Here is a 16,944-nt window from a genome sequence, read left to right on the forward strand (position 1 = left end):
TATATTGGTGGAACTGAAAGATAAATTGGGATTTAGATCCACTTAACATACGTGTAAGGAGCTCGTGCTTTTAGCTGAACTTTGCCACTGACTTGTCTTCCTTGCCATGCGAGGGAGGATTTTTTGTTTGTTTTCTCAGTCGGAAGCTTTTATAAACAGAGTATCTATAGTCTCTGAATTCACGAAGAACTACGGAAAAATTAACGGCCGTAGGAGGAAAAAACAACATGGAAAAATAAAACAAACAACAAAACCGCTAACTAATCAAACACCCTAACTGTGACAAAGACCCTGTTCTCACTTCCTGCACTCCTCACCTTTGTCTCTGCTGGCATTAATCACCCCGCGGAATGTGTCTCCAGGCAGTGCAGTATGCTCAGTATGCTCACACACTGCTCCTTAGCTCCTTCGCTGTTTTGTGTGCACTGGGATTAAGCTCAAGGTGGAAAGTACGCCTGCATCTGGCACAGTGCTATCAGTCCTTAGTGCTGCAAGTTCTCTGTTTAGGAAAGTGGGTTTAGATGCCTTCTGCTCATGCTTTCATTGCAGCTTTAAGAATAAAATCCCCAGAATTTCAACAAAATTTGGTTGAGGATTTATTTAACATTCACTTTTTTTTTTCCCTTGGTGTGTGTCTTCTATCATACAACTCCACACTCCTCCACATTCAATTCAAAGAAAATCTACAGCAGCTACCTCAAGGAGTTCATTTTCAAACCAGGCATACTGAAGTCATCTAAAAATTACCATGCAGAAACTATAAGATACCAATGTTATCAAAAAGCCCCAGCTGCAACCTTGGAAACTATTCTCTCCTTGTCACCCTTCTATGTCTCACAAGAAACTCACACAGAGGGTGGTGAGGCACTGGAACAGGTTGCCCAAGGAGGCTGTGGATGCCCCATCCCTGCAGGCATTCAAGGCCAGGCTGGATGTGGCTCTGGGCAGTCTGGTCTGCTGGTTGGCGACCTGCACACAGCAGGGGGTTGAAACAGGATGAGCATTGTGGTCCTTTGCAACCCACGCCATTCTATGATTCTATGATTCTGTGAAGAAACCTTACACTGATTCAGCATCAGAATGAAACTGCATGCAACATTTAAGTTATTGGGTTTGACGGGTTTCCCAGCAGCAGGTCTTTGTCCCCTAGACACCTTCGTACCCCAAATAGTGCTCAAAGACCATGAGAACTTCCTTATGACAAGCAGTTCTCATATCAGGCCATCCCTTGCTTCTCTATGGGGAAGGTCCTTTTGGTTTAGCACGTATAATGCAAGGGCAAAGGGATCAAGTGGACTTACACCTCCTCCATGCAAAGCTCTCAATTTCAGTCTCTTGCTCATTTGTTCCCACTGCCTTGTTCAAACCCATAGCAATACTTTCTTCTCCTACTGAATACCAGAGTACGTATGAACTATCACAAACCATTATTTTTTTCCAGTACATACAGCAGTTTCATATCTTCAGGGAGAACACTCCTCAGACTACCAGCTTAAACAACGACCAAAATTGATCTTGGAAATTCACATTTTCTGATACTCTAATTTATGTACAATGTTTCAGATTTTGCACGTGCATCTTTTGAAGGAAAAAAACCCAACAACTCAAACACAGAAAATCACTTCTGCTTCTGCAAATTCCCTCTTATATACAGTATCCAGAAAATTACATCAAAATGTTGTCAAAAGCATAAAGTCCCTTCTTGCACCACAGTTCTTTACATAAAAATTCATAAGGTTATATTTATTTTAATCAAGCAAGCATGGAAATGTATGAAGCAAAAGCGGGATCCAATCTACCTAACTTACATGCTGAACTTGTTCTTGAGTATGAAAAATAGAGAATCCTTCATCTAAGTTGGAGATACTCCTTCTTCGAGCCACTGAGAAGACATCTGGTCATGCTCCAGACATCCAGCTTGAAAAGGGGGTTGGACAGGATGGAGAAATCCTTTCTGACCTCAACCATCCTATGATTTTGTGAGGTTGGAGATGTCAGTGGAATAATGCAGGCAGCACAGCAGAAGTCCCAAGAAAAAACCTCTCTGCTTAATTCTCTGAAGACCTTCATAGGTACCCACTCTCTTCATCAACTACAAAGGGAATTTATGAACTCAAATCAGCAACACCACTTCATCAAGTATCTGAAATGTAGGTAAAATTAGGAGTCCCAGTAAATTATACTATATATCTCCTGGACACCTTCAAAACCCTATGGTTCTTCTCTTGGACTACAGGTGGAAGTTTGATACTTTATTAGGACTTCTCATGTAACATAAAATATGGATGTACACATGTGAATAAAGTGGATGGAAATCTGATTCCCAGTTTCTGCTCTTTCCTTTGCTCTGACCTTCTAGAAAACAATCATTTTCTTGCAGAACAACAGTGACTGAATCGAGGGCACCTCTTTGTTGTTGCTTGTGCTGAAACCAGCCAGTCAGTGCGACAAACAGGACTGCATAAAACATGCTCCTCTAATTACATTTTCCAAAGTGCTTGTATTTTTCAGAAAGATGATAGAATCAAAAATGTGCCATATGGGCCATCCTCGTGCTGCAAATGTGAGGAAAAAGAATGTGAAAAAGGAAAAAGGCATGGAACATTGGTATGGGTCTCCTGAGTCCTCCCTGCTTCCTACTGCCAGTAGTACAAACTGACTCATGCTACTGTCAACAGTGCACAGACATTGTCCTTGTTGTACAGGAAAGTGACAGAAATGCAAGATTTTACTCTCAAAGATTTAAGCCTACCTAAGGAGACTGCCCCACAGCCACACGGGTTTGGCAGATTCCTGGTTTCTCCAGACCTCAAGTGCTACAAGCGATCAGCTAATCACAAGCAGGTAGTCCTCTAAGAAAAGAGTAGCTGTGGCCGGCCAGAGACTCCAACAAGCTCAAGGTTTGGGTGGTTTGGACAACGTTTCAGGTACAGCCAGACTTTTCCAGCAAATTAAATGACCTTTGCGGTAGCATTTCTGACCAACGGTACCTGTGAGCAAGAAAGGGACTATGCGGAGTCACTTAGCAGCTGCAGGTTTATTTATTCTAAGTTATTTCCATTCAAGATTTATTCTGTTTATAAATCAAAATAAAATATTTCCTGCTGCCACTTTACACAGTAATCTATCGTTTCATTTTCTCTTGGGAGGCTCTGGCACCCATGAACAATAAAGGCTGAGGAGCCCTAACTCAGCTAACTGCTATATCGGCACACACTGTGGAGCTGAAAAACACATTTATAGAGAGCTATAAGTGCATTTACCCTGCAAAGCAGATAGCATTTGCTATCCTTGCTGGGCCCCTTGCTAATATTTCTTGTTGCTTTTTCAAGCACTGAGATATCTTTCATAAAAAATATCTTTAAAAATTCAGAAGATGAGAGGAATCTAGCAGCAGGAAATAGGAAGAACTGGGAAAATTCTTGCACTGAATGATCTGTAAGATGTGAAGCGGGGTCTTTTACTCCCCTCAACGTGTAGCTGCAGGGCAGAGGCAGGAAGAGCTCTGTCTGGTGAGTCTTCCTATTGCTGAAGTTCATCAAGTCACAGCCTCTCCAGAGGCAGAGAGATTCAGGCAAATAAGGTATTAAGGATACGTGCATTTATTTTTGAGCAAAACACACATTGGGCCAGCTCTCTGGTTTCAGCGTGACCCACAGTGACACAAAACAGGAGTAATTCTGATCAAGTCCAATCATCTGCCCAGTGCTGCAACTGCATGACGCTGATCTTCCCATGTAAACCTAACCTGGCTTTGCCTTCATCAAATCATGAATTTATGGTTTAACTACTTCCCTTAAGTAAACAACCCAGTGCCCGCCTGACCCTCCTATTAGGCTTGCCCTGATATCCAAGCTAAATGCATCCTTTTGACTCTAACTCACATTTTTCTCCTATTTGTATCATCTGTGTCCATTAAGAACAATTTTTCCCCATCCCATATTTCAAAGCACAATACACAGACTTCCCTGACTCACTGACTTTTATTTGTCCAGTTTAGACTACACAAATTAACTATTTTTATTCTCTCTGTGTGGTTCGTACTCTCAAGACATTACAGCATTTCTTTTACCCTTCCTTGAACCCTCACCACCTAAGATACAACATATGCTCTTAGATAGCTAACATATGTATGAGTTCATTCAGGGTTAAACAGCACTGACTGTATTATGGACACTGAACACCATAACAGTGATCTTGTGCAATCTGATTCTATTTAAGTTTATTCAAAGACTTTTTTTTCATATAGCTTTCCTGCAATTTTGCAGAAATTCCCATATCCAGAATAAGAAAAGAATGTGATCAAGTAATTGGAATGGTTTGGAAATATCAAGTGCATTTTACCATGTATATATATAAGGAAATTTTGCTTTTACTTCCATACAAATATGGAACACTACCACAGGGATTTGGATTTATTTTGAGTTGGACAACTGGAATACTTTTTTCTCAAGCATTTTATATAACTGTGAAAGAAAAATCAAGTGAATTTCACTCCAGTTAGGCAAAAGTGGGACAATAGGAAGTGTGACACACAATTTTCTGCCATGGCAGAAAACCCTTTTTAAACTGCAGTTGTACATCAGTGTTAAACTTAATATTTGCAGGGACAGGGAATAAGTGTTTACTCAGGATGACATTCTGGGATAAAGAGTCTGTTTTTCAAACTTGCCCTGCTTTTGCTCAGTTTTATAGCTGACCTGACCAAGGCTGAAGAAGGTCAGTAATATGGCTGGGGTCAAACTAGCTCTCTGGGTTTTGCTTGCCCTCATTCCATTCTCCGTTAGATAAGATGGCTTAAAGAACTCAGAGAAGCTCTACAAAGAGATCTTTCAAATGTAAATCCTTTAAAAGAGAAAGAAATGGAAAAAGCATGACCCCAAAATATCACATAATGGAGACAAACTTCCTCTTCAAAAAACCCACAGGTCAGCCTTCAGAGCTGCACAGATGTGCATAAGTCAACAGGGAAGTGTCCAAAAGCATGGCAATGGTACCAAATGGAAAGGGTCCTTACTTGAAATCAGTCCTATTAAAAAGTACTAAATACTACTGAAAAATAGCACAAATCAAACACAGAAAGTGAAGTAACACAAAGTAACATGATCTTTGCCATTACCTAACAACTTCTCAGTCAGTTTCAATGCACTCTACAAAGACAGCAAATACTTAAAGAAGTAAAATGAAGCACAAAACCCAGGGATTACTCCACAGCTCTCCCAGTAGACACTTAGCAGGGAAAGACAGAACCAAGCAGCAAGTCCTGACCACTGGCCTCTGTTCTGGACTGCTAGAGCTGTTCCATGCATACAGGCAGATTTTCATGTGTCCATTTCCTGCACTGACACTAATCTCAAACTAAGTTTGGAAGTAACCCAAGTTTTCCAAATCAATCTCCATTAAGACAATATATTTGTATCCTTTCAAACATAAAAGAGATCCAGCTTAGAAGGAAGAAAACCTGATAAAAATAACAAAATTAAGGTCTCTTTCCAGGGGTAACGAAAATGAAATTGTTCCATATTACTACGTAATATTCTGTTGCATTCTCATCTCAGATAACTCTGCACAGGAAAAACACACAAAAAGCAACCTGATCAGAAATTTAGCATTTTCTTCAGCTGTCCAAACGGAACTAAACATAAATTACCAGCACAAAGGGACAAAGCACGACTTATCTTCTCTGAAGCAAGCACACAAACAATTTGTACGTCCAAGATAAAAAAATATCCCCCAGAGAGAAATATAAACAATATAATGAGAAAGAAATAAAAATCCCTTTATTTTACTTATACAAAGCTAAGATTACCAAGGAGGTTCAGGAATATTTTTACACGTGAAAAGGTAGTCGTCATTTGTGTGTAAGTTAACTCCTACCAAAAGCTGAGCGGGCACCTCGCATTCTGATGGCATTTCACATGCCTTGAAGAAAAACTGCCTTACCAAGATCATGTGTCCGGTGGAGATGTCCATGTTGGACTGCACCGGCTCCTCACACCAGGACGACGTGCTGCTGCGAGCCGAAGGGCTGGGAATGGGCCCATCGCTGAACTGGGAGGAAACACTATTGATTCGAGAGGCACGCAGGGGCTCTGGGCGATCAGATGTCTTCACGGCCATGCGCTGACGGCACAGCTCCTGTGGAGAGAGAAGGAAGAAGCAACCTACAGTTATGGAATAATTACAGCATACAGTCAACTGCAGACATACAATTTACAAGATGTTTCCAGGCTAGAACTGTTGGCTTTGTTTTTTTATTTCTGGGGGGAGGCTCTCTGCATCTACAAAATTCAAATACTCTGTGAAATGACTATATGATGGCTATCCGAACCTTTCAAAAGTTGAATTATGACTGCATACTCACCGCCTTGAGAATAATACTCTGGAGCTTGACTTTGCCAACAGATCTCCCTTTTTCCCCAACACTGCCTTGCCTTCAGCACAGCCACTTCTGAACTGCGTAACCTACTGAAGTTAATGGGGTTGCACAGGAGTAATCGAGAGCACTACTTGGCCCTGAATATGCAAACTCAGCAAGCTCAAGGCAACTGAATTGATGTGCCCTCCACCATAAATTCTAGTTGATAGATGCATCATTTCTCTTCATTAAAACAGCAAACTCACAATGCTTCCTCCCTGATGTGGGGCAGAGAGGATGAAGACTGACAGTAATGAAGAATAAAAACAGAAATCTGTCACTGTATTGTTTAGGCAGCTTTGGCAAAGAAAGAAAATTTGAGCTATCACACAGCCTAATGCAAGCCATGTAAAAACACCAACATTGATTGCACCACAAATAAGTATTTTCACTCACATTTCACTTTCACTGTGCATAGAATTCACATAAAAGAATTCACAGAATGGTGGTTAGGTAACAGAAAATTCTGTTGGTAAAAGCAACTCTTTTCAGCATAGAAGTCTGACTTAAATGGGATAAACAGACCCACACTTCTTCTGTGATTGTAGTAATATTCTTAGAATCACTTATCTATAGTAAAATCTCAGACAGCATAATAAAATTATCATTTTTTAGCATATGCCTATTGTCCATGAGAGACACTTGGCTGCCTGTGTTGCACAGCAAGACTGGCTAGTCCACAGGATCTGGGCATATTGCAGGCGCAGTGTGGCTGCACATTTGTCGTGGATTACTCATTCTGCACAGATGAGCCCTAAGAGCACAGTTTTTTGCCTCGAGCTAACGAAATAATACAGTCTGAAGAATTCATACTGTTGAAATGCTGGGGCCTCTGTTTTCTTATTCACTGATAATACAGTTACAGCCCAAGTGCCATCAGTGGAATGATGTGAAGAACTCCATATATCAAGCACAATAAAATCTTTTTTCATACAAGATTTAGAAATATAACTTTAGGAGAACAGTTTTTATTTGACCTTGCAAACTTCAGGGTATTGAAGACAGATCCTAATCCATGCAGTAGCAAGCATGCAAACAGACAAAACCACTGAAACCATTGTATGGAGGCTCCTCTTGTCTCAATGTGGCAATGATTAAAGACCCCTCCATACATCTTCCATTTGCCTGACTTCTACCAAAGCTTCCACCTGCCTTGTCATTAGAGGTGCTTATGCAGAATTCTTCAGTACTTACAAAATATTACAAAATTCAGTATTTATGTTTTTTTTTCCCCTCGCTTCCACTAGAACATCTTCTGCCACTTGTTACTTCTACTGACTTCTTACCAATTTTAATAGACCAAATATTAGTAAAAAAATCTCAAAAATAATTTGAAATTGAGTCACATTTATTAATGTTAATTCAGTTAAACTACCAATATATAAAAAACCAGACTTCATTATACATTTTTTTAAATATAGGGACAAAGAAAAGGTATCTCTTTTTCTGAAGGATCACACATAATCAGAAAAGACAACAACAGTCCAAAATGGCTTTTGTTAACCTCCAAATGACCTTATAGCAGTGCAATTTCAAATCCCAGCTTCTAGCAGATTTTGGGAAAAGTGAAAAAAGCACAGAAACTTTTTAGACAGAAAAATACATCTGCAGAAAACCAGAAAGCCCTCTGAATAGACACCAGCCACTCTCAGAGGGAGTGGCTGACTGAACTAAGCAAAACTACAATAAGTAAAGGTATAAAAATATGTAGTCTATCACAGAACTGCTAAGATGTGTCTTCTGGCTAGCATGCCACGTGGCATAGATATGAATTTGTTTTATTCAGCTAGACATCCTGATACTTGATTCACTTCAACTCTCTACTAACAATAGCATTTGTACTCAAACAGGATCTTTGTTTTTAAGTTGATCTGTTCCTGCTGCTCATGTCCTGCCCCAAGTCATAATCCTCCACTTTTACAAGTGGTTGCTGTGGAAAGGATTATAGATCTCTGCTAACAAAAAAGAATCAAGAACAAGTGAACTCTACGAAATTAATGTAACATTTTTATGCAAATGCTAATGATAAAAGAAATAATATTACAGCCAACTGGTGCGAGATTATATTAACTTCCAAGTAAAAATAAGGTCTTGGACAAATAATTTAATATGCTACTGAGAATCTTTGTTTTCCAGCCAGATTTTAATGTTAATGGTCCTCACAAAGGAAGGAAAGGTTGAGAAACACAACAAATACAAATAAGGTTTTTTTTAAAGAGTAACTTTATCCCAAATATCAACATGTTTCTTTTGTGATGTATATACAACCAGAACAATTATTCCCAGAACTGCTGTAACTGTCAAATACAATAAACAAAGCGAGCATGTCACTGTACACAGCCAGAAAACATGCTTAATGTAAACAGGAAGGTCAAATCAGAGTCACACAAAATCACCACTGAGGTTCTTGATTGGTGTTTTAAATCTTCAAGACAATGGCTTTTCCCTGCCTGCAAACGGATTCTGTTTTTGTTTTAATGTATCCCCAGATTGGTCCAATGGCCCTGGACAGCCCTTCCTTCCCCACTCCCAGTAGCCCAGGCTGAGCAACCTGCCATTCCCCACACGCCTCGGACATCTGCAGCTTCTTCCAAGACACCCTCTGTTAAACCTGACCATTCTTGACTTTCTAGCATAGCTCCATCTACAGCCTAGCCTTTCTCTGCATATAATTCAGGTGTCATTCTTCATTGAAAAACATCAGCTACACTTAAAAAAAGCAATCATAAAGCATAAAGTGAAATTTGAAGAAGTGATCCTCTTCAGCCTTCAGGCTTCACCTACATCACCATCTACAAAAACTTCAACACAGAGTGCATCTGGAGGATGCAAATGGATTCCTTCAGGACACTGGGACTAGGGAGGTGCAGCTCAAAGTACGTACATATCTAAATGTGGGATTCAGGCTTGCATCACACTCAAGGTGGGCTGCTCTGGCCCTGTGAAAAGCGTGGGGAATATGGGCTGTTCCACACCTGGTGCCTGAAGGGAAATCCCACCCCTGGGCACTTAGGGAGCTGTCATCACGTCGCAAGCACACAAAGCCCTGGGAGGTTAAAATCCTCATTTATAGGATACCTGCCATCTGTGCACCTCACTGCACACTCAGGTATTCTCTTTCCAGTTCTCCAAAATCTTTACTCTCCTAAGCATTTAGCAAACTACCATCCACCAAACCATAATTAGAGCTAGAACTTGGCTAAAACGTCAAAGCCTCAAACAGCATGAATGAAACAAACAGCTGTATTTCTGTATCGTCTCAGCAGATGCGCTATTAAAAATATTTGCTAAGAATGAATTCAGTTTACTGCTGCACTTCTATATTTAGCAGAGTGGCTGGGGCTATTTCTGCCATACTGCGACTTTGTAACGTCTAGCCGTTGTTTGGGTATAGTTTGGGTGCCATTCTTCATTTAAAAACATCATTTACACCTCAAAAAGCAATCATAATGCATACAGTGAAATATGAAGAAATGATCCTCCTGACCCTTTGGGCTATGATCTAATGGATGGGTTGGACATAAACATTTATTTAAAAGGTAATTTGAAGTTTATGACATTATTTCCCATCACATGGGAATTGCTATCATACTGAGGCACTTACTCTGTTTTTTATTTCCCAACATTTATTATCAAACTTATGCGGCGGTCACATGCAATATATAATGGAAAAGTAATATCGCTGCATGACAAAAACTGCCATAACCAAGATAAATATTCTGTAAATAATGTCCAGTTAAATGAGTTCAAAGTACAGCACGATGATCATCTGTAGAGAGCTTTTTATTTGAGGCATAATTGATAACCTTAAACAAACCATAAACACTACTCTCAGAAAAAAGAAGGCTCTCTTCCAATGAGGCTTTAAAGTCTAACACTTGGTTGTCCTCACAGAGATACAGAAAAGCACAACAATTATTTCCTAAGGTACAACAAGTGGATTTTCAAATCCCCACTTGTGAATGAACCACATCACAGCACAAATGGAATTTATCCAAATTGAAAGAAAGGGCATCAGTAGACTTGTGACTAATGGACAACAGCTAGATAGAAAGCCAGTCGTACCACACTGCTTTGCTAGAAAGGGTCTCTGAACCTGCAGGGTTTAGTATGAGGTCCTCTTAACCGAGGAGGCACTGCACCTCTTTGGAAACAAACCCCACAGATATCTCTCATGTGTTTTATTGAAATATTTGTTTCAGAGAGAAACTGATGTATACACTTCGAGGTGGGGGTAAGGTGACAGAAGGGCTTGATACTAAAACATGTCTGAGTAATGGTCAGTATTAAGTTTTTCCCCTCGTATTCAGAGCTTTAGGTCCTGCCAACACCATCCCAGTAAGGTACAGCCAACATGCACCTCAGTGTTATATTCACTTCTCTAACATCACCCACACATTATAAATTTTCTTTCCAAAATATCAACAAAAATAATATTTATCTATATATTTTTTTAACTGTGCGTCAGACTTGAATAATCCCAAAAAGGAAGTCAAGGAAACAGGCCTGATATTTCCACTCTTTTCAAAATCTGCTTGGCAAATCCATGTGGAAATCACCTGACCCAGTCCAGAAAGAAGTGCAACACAATTATGTACAGAATTAAAAGCAATGTAAAAAAGAGTAAACAACTTCCATAGCACAATTACTAGGAAAATGCAGAGACGTTAAACAAAGAAATAACTGTTTATTAACAATGACTGATAGATAACACACACAAAGCCCTTTCAACCTGACTTGCCAAATATTCCAGCATAAATAAGCAACAAACATACAGAAATCATTTTATATGCAAAAATCAACAAAAATGCAGAAAACATACAGAATTCATTTTATATGCAAAACAAAACTGTTTCATAGAAATTTTAAATTAAATACACTATCTAAATTGTAAAATTTTTTTACAAAGTAGAGCCTAGGGTAAATTGTAAAATACCCTAGGCTCTACTTTGTAACAAAATACATAATGAAAACTAAGAATATAGATAGAATCATAGAATGGCTTGGTTTGGAAGGGACCTTAAAGACCATCTAGTTCCAACATTAACTTTTGTAAGTTGAGTGAGAAATAAGAATGCTTTTCTTAGTTTTAATACATGTGAATATTAGTCTTTAAATTACAGAGGCATTATTTACAGGATGAGCTGCAGCCAGCTGCACGCTTACAGCATGGATTTAACCATTTTGCAATGGTTGCAGTCATCATGCAGTGAGATTTAAAGGATGAAAAAAATAAAGTAAGCTCATTTTTTTTTTAAACAAATGGATCCAGGACTACAAACATCATTACTCTCTAACTAAATTTGCTTAGTGTTACTACAGGGTGAAGCTAAAGTCATTTGGCTGCCTTTGTTTTGCTTTTGCATACTTAATACGCTTGCAGGTGTTATAAATTCAACTTTAACTTATTTACTGTGTTTGTAGCTTTGGGGATAATTACAGCTTTATTACCATTTATTTTTTGAGTAACTGAAACATACTTTCAAGCTTTAGTTTCATTTTAACATCCTTTTTGTCCAGGAGTAAAGGAGCTGTTTATACATGGGGAGTATTTACACACACATTTTCTACCACTGCCAGAAAAGGCAACTACTGAGATCAACCTGCCTTCGAGAAAGGAACAGAGAGAACACTGGAAAAATGTCTGTAAGTAATATTTAGAGAGATCCCATTTCTGACATGGCATCAAATGCATCATTACATAGCCACACCGTTTGCTTTGTATTTCTCTAGACCTTGCTGGGGAGCTGTGTGTGGGGACAATTAGAACAGAACATGCATATATTTGATTGTTAGCATAAATGTGCTCTGCAACATTCAGCTGGGAGTGACAGTTGTTGTGACTACCTGCACACTCACACCACACCACCATCTGTATATTTGCAGCCCAGTGTAGGGGTTTTAATTTGTTTTAAATGACCTAAAAGACAGGGCTGCTGCTTCTTAGTCAAACACCCATTTTCCTAATAAGACTCCAATTTTAATTAGAGCTTCAACATTAAAAATTTCAACTTTTTTTTTTTAGCATTCCAAGCATTCCCTGGCGGGGATTCACATAATTATGACTCCCTTTTCTTCGCATTCACAAAGAAAGAAGGAATCAGACAGCAAGGCAAAGCAAAGAAAGCATGGTAATCCTCAGATGGAGAATGACTTTTTCTTCACTTGCATTTATTTGTTTCATAACCACTCTTTAAATTCAAGCATTTGCACTGTCTTATCCTAAAATCAAACAAACTGAAAGCCGTATTCCATCATGATCCACCACACAGCTCTAGAAATCTAGCAGGAGTGAATATGCACCCAACCAAACACACCAACTACCCAACACTGTTCAAGGAAATATCGTTATTTTAACTCCTCTAGTGACTCCCACCAACATAGTGGACATCTAGACAGCTCAGGAGCTCAAAAAGGGATGCCTTTTGCTCACCAAGAAGGAGATGACAGTATAGGTTGGGTAATACTGCCCAAAATAAAGGGACCGTTTCCTCTGCTACCCACAGCAGGAAAGCACAGGCTTCTTTGCAGATCATGCTGCTTCCCAGGGGTCAGGGCAATTTGAAGACCATGCTTAGTTTATACTGCTGGGGATTTTTGTCCCACACAAAAACACAAGAGACCATTCTGTGCAAGTAAGACGGCTTAGATCTCATTTGTGAAAGGGAAGAGTCTCAGGAAACAGATACCTGACTTAACACGAGGGAAGTGAGAAGGACAACACAGACCAGAAGACGTAATGAAAAATTTTTATGTTTCTTTAAAATGATTCAAATATTTTCCTCAAATAATGACAACATGGTAGTGTGTTCTTCCAAGCCTCAAAGAAACTGCAGGGACGCAACTAAAGGTGTACTAGGGCTACTAGGAAGGACCTGTACTCACTCAAGTTCTACTGGTCTAAAAGCTGCCACGTTTTTCTCAGTGCTCCTGACAGTGTCTGAGCAAATCCAGACAATACCAATTCTGGAGGTGGCAATTCACCTATGTGCCACAAATAAAACCTGCACGTCATCTGAGTAATGTATTTTCTTGTGTTTACAACCAAATCTGGTTGTCTGAATTGCATTTCCCACATTACAGGTGTAATTGCATGCAGTATACGATAAGTAAATGGAAGACTTGGAGGGGAAGACACGTTAAGGGCTAATAAGGATGTTACAGAATCCGAGTTTAGCCCTCAACCCTACTAAGAAGCTGAGATATAGCACCCAGCTACAAACACGTAGTCCTGTATCCACAGCAATCTGCACAACTGGCCCTACAGCCATACCCTTTATGTGTAAATCAAACTTCAATAATTTGCCCATTTTAACCAACTCCGGTACAGGCTGATGCGGGCACAGCTGCAGCTTACTATGAATCTGCAGAGTAAACACATCACTAGCACAGGGACAGCCACACAGCATGCTTTACAAATGAATGGTAGTAATGACTGAATTAACCTGCAAGGCCATGCAGAACCATGTACAAATCTCTCATGCTTTGATTTTGTCTCACACACCTCAAGCTGGACCGGCTTCCAGCAGACACCAAAGCTCTGAAGAAAACTGCCACAAATGTTTCCTCTTCCACTCCCAGCATTTATAGCTGCCTGGGGCCCAAAGCAGGCAAAACTGCAGTCCCAAGCCAGCTGTAGCTTCTCAGGAAAAATACACATTAAATCTGTGAAGTCCACTATTTTACTGCTCTGCAGGACTGAAAATGGGAGATCATTTCTGGTAGAAATGAGACTCTCCAGCTTGTCAGCAGAACTCAGCATCCTCTTCTAGCTCAGAAAGAAACAAACAGCTACAACCTTATGTCCAAAAACACTGCTTTATCCCATTCTGGAGATTATTATTGCTTCTCCTAAAGTCTGCATAACTGCATTCATGGTAACACAGTCACTAAAACCAAGCAGAGAAATACAAAAAGAAGTCCTACAAACTTGTATAACTCTCAAATCCTTTCTTTGTGGAAGGGTGGTGACACATATCAGACATGATGCTGGGAGAAGGAAGTATTTATCAAGAATGGCCATCAGCAATATTTTTTTCCATAACATCATCTGTCATGACAGATGAACGTGCCAGTCATTACACTTCCCTGCCTTAAAACTAAAGTCATTTCTTTCTACTCCTTCTCCACCGAAAATAAAAATGAATTCACTGCTCAGCTCTGCTTGGAAGAGCAAATGCAAATGTTGCCAACAAGGAAACACGGTGAAAATAAGGAATTTATAAAGCATGGCGGTCTTAAGTAAGTCAGGGCAGGTTATTAGGAGCTCAATATGTGGTAGTACAGTGAAATCCTCCTGAACTCTGAAAAAAATATTATGTATGACTTCTGTTGTATCTCCGAGCACAGATATTCTATCACACACTGCAAAAGCCTACAAAGATTAAAAATGTTGGTCAGTATTTCTACATATCCACTTCATTACCATTACAGGAGATACCGGAGAAAGTGAGAGGGATTTCGTACTCCAAGCTCAGTACTGATGTGCAGAGGTACAGGGGGACCTCACATCTAGAGTAAACAAGCACAGCAGCGAAAGATTTTAGCCTGTATTTAACATCACTGGGTGTCTTCGCTTGGTGCTGCCCAGAAGTGAGAATAAGAGTTTCACTTTTTCTTCAGCTTCTCATCTTACATGCTTCCTACTTTTCTATGCTGCCACTTGTTACTGCTTCAGAAGAAATAGCTTGTATTTTCCATCTCTCTTCGTACCCATTTTCCCTGCTATTAATCATTCTTGTCACCTTCTCCCCACTCCCTCTATTTCTGCAGCATTCCTTCTGAGATGGAGTGACCAGCATCTGCTCAAGCCTCACTCATTGATTTTTTCTTAATTAACTTCTAAGATCCTCCAACAAGCAAACAAAATTATTAGTTAACATTGCCTGGAGAGCCAGTGCATTGAACCAGACCTTCAAAACCAAGTTCAAATTGGGATCAGATTGGTCGGCAAGCCTCCTGCATTCAAGAGCTTTCCAGTGAGGTTAAACAGGAATTGCAGCTCTTTATTTCACTTTGGGGAGTGACACCATGGGGACTTTACACACTCCCATTCGCATTTTGTTATGTATAGCATTTCCCCAGAGCACAGGAGAGATGCTGTATGACATAATTTCAGTATACAGTATGAATTTACATATGTAGATCATTCTTTCCCCTAAATCTACATTCAGCTCCATGGCATTGCTTCTCCTGCTATGACCGACTGCAATGAAACCTCTCCCAGTAAATCACCCTGCTTCAACCCGTACCAAGCACTGGTCCTCCACAGAATTAAGTCTAACCAAGAAGACGTAAAAAGGCAAAACCCAGATTTTGGTGGTTTACACTGTCAGAAGAGCAACAGTGTACTGAATTTTTCCTTCCCATCTTTCTCTTGCTCTTTTATTCATACTGAGAAAGATGAGTAGTTCTCTGACATCTGCATATATTCCCCCCTATACATTTTTGAAGATTAGTGGGATGTCCACACCAGCAGTACTAGAAAGTAGGAAGGGTTGGTAGTTATGACCCTACTGCTGCTCTCTTAAAACCTCTGCTCTCTTAAAAACTGCTGCTCTCTCATTTCTGCTGTTGCCAGACTAAGCCAGGAATAGCATTCCCACCTGCATGAAATGAAAGAATGAATTTCCAAGCTAGATGATATTCAACGTGGGCAAGGGGAGTGATTCTAATCTGCTATGGTAAACATGCAAACTCAAACCTGAAGTGAGTTTTATCATGGTAATGCTGTGCTATCTACATACTGGAGGACAAGAGCAACCACTTCTGAACACAGCTCTGCAAAGCAGAAGTCCTGACTAGAAGGAAAAAACAGGAATCATCGGGAAGCCTGCACCATGTTAGCTAGAAAGGAAAAACAGAAAAACAAAAACTGTATGGAACATGAAGAGCATTTTATCCATCTGAAATATTACAATTAAATTAAAAAAAAATAATAAATTCCCTGATCAAAATATCTGCTTGTTCGAAATGCAGCATCCCAAGCAAACATCAGTAAAACATCACTGATGTGCCTTTTGCAAAAAAAATCTAGAAATTGCTTGGGAAAGCTTAGAGAAAACCTAATGTATTTTCTCTTTTGGCCAAGCTGCCTACGCTGAATTTGATTTTCTCCAATTCAAAAGCTGTTGTCTCCCATCCCTCCAAGACTAATTTTATTTTTTTGAAAGATCTCACTTCTAGGAGTGCTGTTTTACAGCCTCTCTCTTTTAGTCTCCGTTTGGTTATTTTATTAGAACGCAACTGGCTGAAAGAAGGGAACCTAAGCTGGAATATGCAGCACTGCAAGGTGATCCACACTGCAGTGTCATCCACTGCTGCTATGAGGGTTTAGAAACTGTGATAGCAACAATCACAGCACAAAGAAGTCAGATGAATCATCTCTGTCCCTTGAACTGAGAAGCATATAGGTCTCACACCTGGGGCCCTGGGAAGATGGCAGCAGTTGTGTAGCAAGATTCCAGGAAGGCTCTGCTCTGGTCAAACTTCTCTCACAGTTTATACCACAGCAAAACCAGCAAAGC

General features: G+C 39.8%; 1 protein-coding gene across 6 annotated transcripts in view; it reads right to left on the reverse strand.

Moving 5' to 3' along the window:
• Nucleotides 1-16,944, reverse strand: part of PTPRN2 (protein tyrosine phosphatase receptor type N2) — a 617,090-nt gene that overhangs the window by 74,697 nt on the left and 525,449 nt on the right. For all 6 annotated transcript variants that reach the window (XM_048951018.1, XM_048951017.1, XM_048951019.1 and 3 more), the window contains exon 14: nt 5,944-6,138. In XM_048951018.1, the coding sequence (XP_048806975.1) occupies nt 5,944-6,138 (195 nt within the window). The remainder of the gene's footprint in view (nt 1-5,943; nt 6,139-16,944) is intronic.

This window comes from Lagopus muta, chromosome 7 (assembly GCF_023343835.1).
Source record: "Lagopus muta isolate bLagMut1 chromosome 7, bLagMut1 primary, whole genome shotgun sequence".
Taxonomy (NCBI): domain Eukaryota; kingdom Metazoa; phylum Chordata; class Aves; order Galliformes; family Phasianidae; genus Lagopus; species Lagopus muta.